Source organism: Geotrypetes seraphini, chromosome 5 (genome assembly GCF_902459505.1).
Source record: "Geotrypetes seraphini chromosome 5, aGeoSer1.1, whole genome shotgun sequence".
Taxonomy (NCBI): Eukaryota; Metazoa; Chordata; class Amphibia; order Gymnophiona; family Dermophiidae; genus Geotrypetes; species Geotrypetes seraphini.
In genome coordinates, this window is record NC_047088.1 from 244862372 (window position 1) to 244874492 (window position 12121).

The 12121-nt window shown below is 43.4% G+C and overlaps 1 protein-coding gene across 1 annotated transcript in view; it reads right to left on the reverse strand.

Annotated features, from left to right (window-relative positions):
* Positions 1 to 622: 622 nt before the first annotated feature.
* Positions 623 to 12121, reverse strand: part of LOC117361138 (glycerol-3-phosphate dehydrogenase 1-like protein) — a 48004-nt gene continuing 36505 nt past the window's right edge. Inside the window, exons 5-8 of the mRNA XM_033946075.1 lie at positions 11046 to 11158; positions 7625 to 7858; positions 2884 to 2990; positions 623 to 887 (exon numbers count right to left, since the gene is read on the reverse strand). Of these exons, the coding sequence (XP_033801966.1) occupies positions 791 to 887; positions 2884 to 2990; positions 7625 to 7858; positions 11046 to 11158 (551 nt within the window). The 3' untranslated portion in view covers positions 623 to 790. The remainder of the gene's footprint in view (positions 888 to 2883; positions 2991 to 7624; positions 7859 to 11045; positions 11159 to 12121) is intronic.

A 12121-nucleotide genomic window follows, 5' to 3' on the forward strand; every position in this document is an offset into this window, starting at 1 on the left:
ACACATGAAAATGCGCTGAAGAGGAAAAAAGTAAGGGATGAAAAAAATTGGCAAGGCCGAGGTCCCGTGATTGCTAAAATAATAGAAGGATGTCAGTGAAGACAAGTTCACAACAAAACAACCGCATGGAGGAAAAATGGGCAGGAAAATCCATAAGGCCCTACACTAGGCCAAACCGACAACAGTAAAGAAAAAAAATCAAGTATAAATTTTTATGTGTGTGTAGAATGAACCTATCAATGAAAGAAAAGAAGAAACTGACAAAAAGTCAATAAACTGCGAGAGCGGGAAGGCAGCGAAATAAAAAATCTTCAACGGCTGTTGAAACGCAACTTCTTAGCTCCACAGAAACTAAAACTGAGGGACCACGTGCCTACGTCAGGCGGGAAGGCACTCGTGCATGCGCGGTGCAGGCGTCAAGAACTTTTTTCAAGTTCTTGAAGTGTCCGTACCGGGGCTCTGTCAGTGCCATCACCCATCAGTAAGAATATGCTGCCTGCTTGTCCTGGGATAAACAGGATACTGGGCTTGATGGACCTTTGATCTGTTCTAGTATGGCAACATTACGCCTTTCTTTGAACATTCAGGACCTCAAGTAGGTAATATACAATGAGACAAGGTATCTGTTACATCAAAACAAAATTGATAGTAATAATTTTTGTAGCTACATCACTGTGCAAATGCAAACAGATAAGTGTGACAATTTAGTCTGTCTATCCCGCTGCTCTTCTTCGATATTCATCCAGCAGGCAGGGAGAGTGAGAATATGAGGGTTAGTCTTTTTGTCGGGCTAGATGTGCTCTGGGTGATTCTGCAGGCAGGTGATGAGCTCTTTCACTGGTTTCCCCTCATAGCAGATCTGGTAAACAGCTACAAACAATGGAAATCTGCAATGACAACAAAATGCTTAAGAAGCGGAAGAAGAATTTTAAAAATGGGTTGCTTTTTAATTATCTATATTTTGACAGCCATCTTGGCTGCAGAAATACCACCTGTTAAACTCGCCCATTCTAGTGTCAGCCGCCTGTAAGAAAGGTCAGTAAGCAGCAGGGCAGCCTCTGTCGACAGACTTAACCACATCTTTATGCACATTTTCAGCTGCCCTATTACTTTAAAAGAGGGCACACAAACAGAAAAATGAAGGCATATACCCTCCCCTCCAAAATTCAGCAATACTTACTGTATATGCTTGAAGAGAATCCCTTCTTCTCCACCCAGAACTGGCAATAATACCAGCCATCAGCCCTTCCCTCCCTCTTCACCCCGGTGATGGGACTAAAGCGCACCAGACAATCGCATGTGGACAAATGAGCAGAGACAAATGTGCGCAGGACATCAGCGCGCCGGATTAAAAGTCAAATTTAAAGCGCTCTGAGGGGGGGAAACACCCCCCCACACACACTTACAGAGGAAACTGTAATTTTTCCCCTCGGAGCGCTTTAAATTTAACTTTTAATCCTGCGTGCATTTGTCTCAGCTCATTTGTCCGTGCGCGATTGTCCTGCACACTTTCATCTATGAACCCTTCACCCCCACCCCACCCTGAAGAAGCATGGGCCACCCTCCCCCCAGACCCAGAGGTAGAACCCCCTGGCTTACTGTGCTTCCCTGGTGGTATAGTGGGGCGTTGGGGTAGGAGCAATTCTCATCCGTTCCTGCCTGTGCTCTCTCAGTGCTGAAAATGGATGCCAAGACTTCCAGCAGCTCAGTCTCGTGAGAATCGCTCCTGCCCCAACACCCTGCTAGACCACCAGCGAAGTATGGTAGGCCTGGGGGGGTCCTACTGCAGAATATGGGAGGGGGGAAGGAGGGGCAAGCTAATGGTGAGGAAATTACCGGGTCAAGGGAGAAGGTTGAGAGCTGTGGAACTGCTGCTGTGGGCAGTTGAAGAACAGCACTGGGAGAGTGGGTAGGAATGCCTGGGGGATGTACAGGAGGAATGGTAACTCTGGGTTTATATTTGAGTTACCATTTCCCCCTAAAAAGGGGGGTAAAATGGTATCTTGGTTTATACGCAGATGGGTTTATATTAGAGTATATATGGTAGCTGGCTGTCTACCAATATTCAGTAAGAGAACTGGCTATGTGCCGCTGAATATCTGGATGGCCAGCTAGCCTGGTGACTATGGAAATATGCACGATGTGGACATATTGTGTGATATTTATTGAAAATTATTTTTAAAAGACAATGGGTTACAGTATTGCTTCCTTTTGAATGTTTGGTGTGCATTTTATATGTAATATGGACTTTCCGCTGTTGCCACAAAGATGTCTATGTCCCTGGTTTTGTCCTCCTCATTGTTTGGACATTTTGTTCATGCTGAACATAGCCAGTACTTGGATGTCCATTTCTCATGTATTTTAGAACAGTCGTTTTTATTTTATGTATTCGGATTATGTCTTTTTCAGGTGCAGTTGCATTCAGGTCCACTAGATTTCCCTGTCCCTAGAGCAGGGGTGTCAAAGTCCCTTCTCGAGGGCCTCAATCCAGTCAGATTTTCAGGATTTCCCCAATGAATATGCTTGAGATCTATTAGCATACAATGAAAGCAGTGCATGCAAATAGATCTCATGCATATTCAATAGGGAAATCCTGAAAATCCAACTGGATTGTGGCCCTCGAGGAGGGACTTTGACACTCCTTCCCTAGAGGGTTTACAATCACAGTTTGGACTGGAGGGTAAAGTGGCTTGGCCAAGATTAAAAGGAGCAGCGATGGCATTTGAAGCCGACTTCCCTGGTTCTCAGCCAGCTGCTTTGTCCGTTAGGCCCCTCCTCTACTCCCCACTGACCTCGATTCTCCAGAGCAACTTTCAAGGTTCCTTCAGAGAATAAAGTAGCAGAATGGAAAGGGCAAGACTAGAATGAAAAACAGCTACTTACTTATCAAGTATATTTTTCTGCTTTAGAATCTTATAAACTTCTGCTGACGCCTGAGGGCCTTGGAGCTTTTGTCCATTTAACATCTCGTTCTCCAGTTCCTCAATAGACTGAGAAATATGAAACAATTACTTTTGGCAGCATAAACACAAACTGCACAAACAAATCAAGACACCGTTTTAATAAAAGAATTTGGTTAGATAATACTCAGTGGCAAAGTGAGGGTGGGAGGCACCCTCCTCTCTGCCCGCCCCCCCCTGCACCCCACATGCCACACTCATGCTCCCCCTTCTCACCTCTGTACATCTTTAAATCTTCGCTAACATGGGCAGCTTCTCCAGCCTCCTGCTCACGCTGGCTTTCCCCCGGAAGTGATTTCAGAGGGTGCCAGGCCGGCACAAGCAGCAGGCTAGAGTAGTTACTCACACCGATGAAAATTTAAAGAGGTATGGGGGGGTGCAAGTGTGGTGTAGGGGGACAGAGAGGTGATGGTGCCCGGGTCAGGCTGCCCTCCCCCACCCTTACTATACCACCTACAATACCACAAAGTTATATCATAATCCCGTGCTATGGTACAAAAGATCAAGCTCACTTAATTCTGTACCTTCAAAAAGTTTTTTTTTTATATTTCAAAGTAAATACAGTAAAAATGGTACAAGAAATACAGGCTATGGCTGGCACTGTCCTCAGGGTCCTTCATCAATAGCAAAATCTCCCTGCTTCCCCAAGCATTCATAGTAGCTCATGCTCTATTCTTACAAGACTTTCAAATGGCTAAGGTGGAAGGGTGCCCATCAACAGCCATACCTGTAAACGGCTTTCACTTTTTCCTGTGATCATAGTGCTTTTCTCCCCCCCCCCAACCTTTCTTAACTGCACCCCTCACTAAGAGCTTGCAGAGTGATGCCTGCTGCTCCCATCTGATGACAGTCCATCATACTGAAAATTCAATATTTCTACATCAACTGCCTTGTTCCATATGCGGCACTGGAATGTCAAACGTCTTTTGCCCAAAAGGTTAACACAGTTCTACATTTTAACTACATATATATTAGGTCATAGATCTAGAGATGGGCCAACTTTTAGATAACAATGAAGCGGGAGGGGCAAAATTTGGTATTTTCTAGAGCTCTCCTCTTTTGCATCGCACCTCTGAACAAATTATTATTAATCCAAAAAATAATATGGAAACCATGTTGCCAAAGATATATAAACCAGGGATAATTCTCCACAGATTGCCTAATTTTAGGCAGTGGGATAATGCCTTAGGTACAAACAGTTAACGGTAGCTCAGTAGCGGGTGAGGTTCATAGTCAATTGTGCGCAAGACAACAGTGCGCGGACAAGTTAGCGCAAGACAAGTGAGAGCAAGTCAAATGAGCACGAGGACAACTGAGCGTGAAGACAACTATAAACATACCTGGAAATGAAGAAATCTGAAATGTGGAAGTATGGTTGCTCTCACCAGAGGCGAGTAAAATCCGCGCAAGACAAATATTCGTTATAGATCAAGTTCTAGCAAAACCAGAGCTTTACCTATAACGGACACGGTCAGGCAGCGAAAGGAAGGCGGACTGTTCTGAGCACATATATAAAGAGGAAACGTAACCATAGTAACGAAAATGCATTCACGTGACTTATATTCAAAACGCAAAGAGGCAAGGGAACCATACTGATAACGTGGTGACGTGATCACGTGTTAACGTGCTGAACGTGCGCGTGCCCTTCGTTCGCCACGTGCCATTTTGAGGCGTGCTGAATTGTCATTGCGCATAGTTATCCTTGCGCTCAATTGTCTTGCACCGAGTTATCGTTACGCTCAATTGCCTCGCGCTGAGTTATCCTTGTGCTCAATTGCCTCACACTCTATTATCTTTGCGCTGATTTGTCTTGGCGTTTTTGTCTGCTCGCTGTTGTCTTGCGTGCATCTGACCTGTCACCAGCAGGTGACTGCTCACACCTCATTGCTGGCAATCAGGTGTATAACTGTTAGTATAGTAAACTCCCATGAATTTGCGGTACTCAAATCGCGGACTCAGTAATTCGCAGTATTTTTCGACCGCTTTATCCCCCCCACTCTTCAACCTCTACATCGCGTCCCTCGGCACCTGTCTAGATAAATCAAACATAATCTCCTACAGCTACGCAGACGACATCACCATTCTTCTCCCTTTTGATCAACTAAAACCCTCCATGACAGACACTATACATAAAACATTAGAAACAATAACATCTTGGATGAAAGACCACAAACTGAAACTAAACTCAGAAAAAAACAAAATTCATTCTCCTAGAAAATGATAAGACACCATCCATTACAAACCTAGTAATCAACTCTACCACATTCCCCATGGAATCCATTCTAAAACTACTGGGAATGACGATTGACAGATGCTGTACCATGCAACCACAAATCAATAAAATAATACAGAAATCCTTTGCTATCATGAGAAACCTAAGACCAGTGCGAAAATTCTTCGACAAAACTCAATTCTGGATCCTAGTCCAGACCCTAATGCTGGGTCTCCTAGACTATTGCAACATTCTCTATCTCCCCTGCCCTGCAACCATGATTAAACAACTCCAAACAGTCCAGAACACAACCCTGAGACTCATTTACTCTCTGAGGAAACATGACCACATCACCGAGGCATACCTTTACTCACACTGGCTACCAATTCAAGCAAGAATACAATTCAAGTTCTACTGTCTCCTATTTAAATCCATGAACGACAACAGCCCAATATACCTAAACAACCGTCTAATCCGAACCACCTCAACCAGACAAAGGAGAACCCACGCTCCACTCACATACCCCCCAATCAGAGAAGTCAAAAGGAAAAAAACTGTATAATGGCCTCCTGGCCACACAAGCAGTGAGATTAGACCGCCAACTCTCTACTTTGCTGATAACGACCCCTGACTACAGAACATTTAGAAAAGAAAAAAAAAAACATACTATTTAAAAAATCCCCAATATCCAACAATCGAAATCAACCTAACGCCTCCCTTCTCTCTCTAAAACAACCAAACGCCACATCTCTATGAACCAAGTTGACTACTCCATAACTATTCTATAATTCCTCTGGAAATGGCCAGATAGATCCTTTTTGTAATCCGCCTTGAACCGCAAGATAAAGGCGGAATAGAAATCACTAATGTAATGTAATGTAATGTAATATACTAAAGTCATGGCTACACCAATCAGGAGCAGCTTTGACACGCTATCTGGCGTATCAAAGCAGCTCCTGATTGGTGTAACCATGACTTCAGTACCAGGAAGAGGCGGTCGGAAAATGTGCCCGGCTTCGTAAGTACAATTTAAGCACCCATCAACGCCCCAGCTGCCCTCTCCTGCCTTCGATCCGCTGAAAAACCATATTTGTGGTTTTTCAAAATTCGCAGGGGTTCTTGGAACGGAACCCCCACGAATTTTGGGGGGAGTACTGTATTCCATAACCTCTGCATTCAAGTGCTGGGCATGTCCCGGCCCACTCATGCCCCTCCCAGGCCAATGCCCTCCTGCACATACACACTTTGCATTTTGCACACACAGAGCTAGATTCAGGAAATGGCAGTTAAAAATTGGGGCCAAAGAAATTGGCACTCAATGTTAATTCTATAGTGGACACTCAAAGATGAGTGCTCATTACAGAATAGTTTTGAGTGTTTCGGGCACCGGGAGTTATGTCTGCTGAAACCAGGTGTAATTCTCGGCACTTGAGCGCACATCCCCAGCATTATATAGCACTGCATGCAAAATTTTAGGAATGCCCCAGACCTGCCCATACTCCTCCCATGGCCATGCCCCCTTTTGGGTGGCGCACCATGAGATTTGGGCATGCATGTTGTTATAAACTAGAGCATAACAAGAGGCGTGTGCAAACCCAAACTGGTGCCAATTAGTACCCAAATATTGGCACTAATTGCCTCAATTTAATTAGATGCACATCTTGGTTTGGCTCCCAAATACTGACATCCAATTCTGTGTGCCATATATAGACCACTTTATGGCATGCTGGCCAGAACAGTTACTTGAGTAACTGCTAATTCATGCTAATTAGCATCAATTAACACAAATTAAAGCCAATTGGCTTTTAATGACAATTAGCAGTTTGTTAATCAAGTTACATGCATAATTAACAGTATTCTATAACTTGCACACTGAAAGTAAAGTTGTGTGTGTAAGTTTATAGAATTAAGATGTGACGAATCCATACTAAAATCCCTCAGCAGCCTGAGGTTATGGGATCAAACCCAGCGCTGCTCCACTACCCCAGGTACATTAGATAAACTGTGAGCCCGCCAGGACACATAGGGAAAATGCCTGAAGTATCTGATTTATAACCTGTTCTGAGCTCTCTTGGGAGAGAGGGCTAAAGAAAGAAAGACTTAAGAATCAAATCTATGCAGTCTATATGGAGAGGTGTAGAGCAGGAAGATAAATTCAAATTCCTCAGAGGTTATCAAGAATGCAAGAGGTGAAATTATGGAAAGAAAGAAAGTGCTGGAACAAGGATGCATGGTATGAGGTTGAAAGGGGGCAATACTCGAGAGTAGCTGTAAAATCTCTTTATTGAAAAGGGGTTATATACATAGAAGTCTCCCTGTGGAGGTGGTGAGGGCAAAAACAATATCAAAATCCAACTTTGTTGCCATCTAAAAGTTGTTCCAATCTCTTCTTTGAACTATAGACAAAGGTAGACCACTCCTGTACATGCTCATCTTCTTCTTGAACACCTACTTTTCCCGTTTTTACGAAGGCTTCCGACACTTTCCTGTTTCGGCCCCCGTAGCACGTGGTAATTAGATCAGCAACTCCACAGCTCTCTAGGAAGGTACTTGTGGCTACTGGTCCCTTGCAGAATAGTTTTGCAAAAGCCGCCATCTCCATGAGGCCAAGGCGAATGACTGCTGCTTTCGTGTTGTCCCCAAAGCCAAGACCATCGCAGAATCCAGCTCCCACTGCCACAATGTTCTAGACCCCAGAAGAAAAACAGGTAGGTTTTAATCTCTCCCCTGGATAACTGTGTTATCATCATACTGAGTCACTTTAGAATCGGACACAAAATTCTCAGGGTAAGCTCCTATCTTGCTTGTGCATGCCTCCTGCCTCTACTAGAAGAGTTTTCAAACCAGTCCCAGGGACTCAGTCAGTCTGGTTTTTAGCAAATCGATAATGAATATGCGCGAGATAAACTGGCATTCACTGCCTTCATTGGAAGCAAATATGTTTTATGAATACTCATCATAACTGTATCCCAAGGACTGGGTTCTGCAAGAGACTGACACAGGGATAAATTTGTCCCTGACCCACAGAATCTTATCTACATCACCATCCTGTCCCTGTCCCTTTAAGCTCTGTCCTCATCTGCACAAGCCTCGAACGCTTATGATTTTAAAGTGTTCAAGGCTTGTGCAGATGAGAACAGAGCTTACAGGGCTGGGGCAGGGATAGGACGGGATTGGAGCTAGATCCCACAGAGATGGGGACAAATTTGTCCCAGTGTCATTCTCTACCAGGTATTCACGTTAACATACAGTAATATTGCAATGAGAACAGTAACCCAAACCCACAGAGAAGCCGACACCACTGGAACAAGCGAGCATACCCCAATAACTCAGAAACCTCTGCCACAGCTTTATAAGATTGATAGTCACTGGCTATAAATTTATAAACAAGACTTTAATCCAGTATAAATCAATAGCATGTGAAAAAGTAATCCACTGGATCAATATAGTTCAAATCCAACTGTATGTTGTTTAGGACGCCTCAGCCCCACCACTCCACCACTGTAATAGATTTATTATAACAGCGGGAAGGCTGTGTGGTGCCTCATCATCGGCGGTCCATTTTTTAATTTTAATTTTATTTTTGAATGTTTTTATGGTGAATCATAAATATTGCAATCTTTAATGCTAATGCTAAATCTAGTAAAAGTATAAATATGACATGTTTCGCACTACACGAGTGCTGTTTCAAGGGTCTCCCGGGGCTGCCGCTGTCATCCGACTCCTGTTTTTAATTTTTTTTTTTAATTTTTTTTAATTTTTTCAGTGATGGCCCATCACTGAAAAAATTAAAAACAGGAGTCGGATGACAGCGGCAGCCCCGGGAGACCCTTGAAACAGCACTCGTGTAGTGCGAAACATGTCATATTTATACTTTTACTAGATTTAGCATTAGCATTAAAGATTGCAATATTTATGATTCACCATAAAAACATTCAAAAATAAAATTAAAATTAAAAATTAAAAAATGGACCGCCGATGATGAGGCACCACACAGCCTTCCCGCTGTTATAATAAATCTATTACAGTGGTGGAGTGGTGGGGCTGAGGCGTCCTAAACAACATACAGTTGGATTTGAACTATATTGATCCAGTGGATTACTTTTTCACAGCTTTATAAGAGCCAGGGTTAGAGAATCAGCTGTCCACATGTGAAAAACTTAAACTACCGTCTTCTGCAGCTCACTCCATCTTCACAGTTTTGAGAAATGCAAAACCAAGCATCTGTGATAAGAGCTTAAGATCTTCTAGATAGAAAAATTGCTAATGACATTATGAATGGATTAATGGAATATATATTTACAAAAAAAAAAATTAAATATGGCATGAATATACGAGATATACTGGGATCAACCTCAATGGGATGAAATTTACAAGGCTGTTATGTGGACATCCAGTCATCCGTTCATAGCCCACTTCTTTAGAAAAGGACTCCCGATACAACTGTTGGTTTGGTCAGTCAGTTCCCTACTATTACTACTACTACTATTAATTATTTCTATAGCGCTACCACACATACGCAGTGCTGTACAGTCACAAAGAAGACAGTCCCTGCTCGAAACTTATGGGGGTTGCCATGTATGTGATGGTTTCTTGACAGACTATTAGCAGGGTGGTTTACCCAGTGACATAGTAAGGGGGGGGGAAGACTGCCCTGGATGCCATCTTGATGGGGGCACCAGCACCTCTCCACCCCCATGTCATGCTCATGCCCTCCCTTCCTCACCTCCCACACCTCTTCAAAATCTTAACCAGCACAAGCAACCACCCTGCAGAATCTCTTTGGGGGATTACAATCCAGCTTCATTTCACCTAGGCCCATTTCTGCTGCATTTATAAGTAAAAAGAGTAAAAAGGCTGGTTGCCACCAAATATAAGAACATAAGAATAGCCTCACTAGGTTAGACCAATGGTCCATCAAGCCCAGTAGCCCGCCCCCATGGTGGCCAATCCAGGTCACCAGCACCCGGCCAAAACCTAAGGAGCAGCAACACTCCTTACTGCCGATCCAGGGCAAGCAGTGGCCTCCCTCATGTCCCTCTCAAAAACAGACCATGGACTTTCCCTCCAGGAAATTGTCCAACCCTTAAAACCAGCTACGCTATCCACTCTTACCACAACCTTTTTTCTGCTGGAGGCTATGAAGACTTGCAATCCCGCTTATCCTCAGAAAAAACAAATTTTGTACTTACCTTTAGTAGGTATTCTTCATGGATAGCAGGATACAAATCCTCACATACCCATCTGCCTGCCCAAGGCACTGTATTCCACTCAGACGAATACAAAGATTGATATTGTACCGCATGAGAGCAACAGGTGGGACTCAGCAGGTACGCACAGTGAAGCAACTCACAAGCTTCTGTATTTACTAAGTTAGAGAAGCTTTTCTGCGTGGGGGTCCCCTGGTGACTAGCCATGCTTTAATTACCTGTATCCTGCTGTCCATGGAGAAGACCTGCTACAGTTGGCCATATCAACTTAATAATAATTAATAATTTTTATTTCTTATATACCGCTGTACCGTGAGGTTCTAAGCGGTTTACAGTAGAAACAGAAGAAATGCAATAAGTAAGATTAATTAAGATGAAGAGAAAGTACTTAGAGTTCCCTGACTGTCCCAAAGGCTCACATTCTTGCTAAAGTACTTGAGAAAAATAAATTAGTTAGGTTATAAACATAGAGTAGAAGAAGGTAGGAAAACAGTTCATAGGAAAATTAATTTCGAATACATTATACATTATATATTGTTCAAGGCGGAAATGAAAGAACCAAAGTAAAGCTTGGCCCTGAGAATCTCGCCTACTGAAATCCACAACTGATTTGTTACATCTAAAAATTTATGCCATTTAACAAATTATCCTTAGATCGCTAACCTTCAAGGCTCCACAGATTTCCACGGTATCACAATCTTCCACCACTGTGATTCGAAAGTTTGGTGTCTGCATCAGTTCCTTGAAGATCTGACCATGCTCCCTATTTTTACATCCTGTACAACAAAAAAATAATAGCAACCACAGATTCTATATCAAATATGTGTGGCTCTCTATACAAATGGCAGAGGTATTATAGGCAATATTAAACTATATTACAGGGACCAGAAAAGGATCTGATCTATCTCAAGTTCTAACCTATTCATTTATTCCTATTCTTATAGTAATTATTATTTAAACTGTGTACTGTATTGTGTTGACAAAATCTGAATGAAGACAATTCTTTTATCCTTAAATTTTAAGAATAATAAATAATAAGATAAAACTTGAGATAGATCACCTTGACAAAGTGGATAAAAGAAACTCAGGTCTCCTTAAGTACACTTCCTCACAGGAGTTCTAGTGTAGCTCTAGACTGCTTAGCCAAGAGAGTGTAGTCCAGCTTGGGGAGGGGCCCTATACAACCTGGGCCAATCAGAGCCTCAGGCCTCAGTGCATCACAAAATGCACCGGGGAGGGGAAGGCCCATTTTAGATGATGCAGGCAACTGGGAGGAGGGAGTCCACGTCCCTCCAGGTTATCTATTTGAGGTAAGGGGGATGGGGGCAGCGGAGATGTGGGAGGGGCTCACTGGCCAGAAGGGGAGAGTGGGCATCTCTCCCGTTGCAGGGAGAGGGGGGCGTATCGTGGCAGAGATTTTAAGACAGCAGGAGAGTGTGAGCATCTCTCCTGCTGCAGGGGGAGTCGCAACCAGGATTTTAGGTCAGTGGGCATTTTAGGGCAGTGGGTATCTCACCTGCTGCAGGGGGTGGGGTTGCTGGTTGACAGCAGGAGAGATTGAGTATCTCTCCCGCTGTTGTTTTTTGGGGAGGTTTCTTTGACAGCGTTTTTTCTGCACCAGCGATGGGCAAATGCAAATTTAGCAAATCTTTGCTGCTGTCCGCCGACCTCATTTGCTTGCGCAATTTTTTGAGACTGTCTCGCTTTTTTAGATTCGCTATCAAAACGGCTGCGTTAGC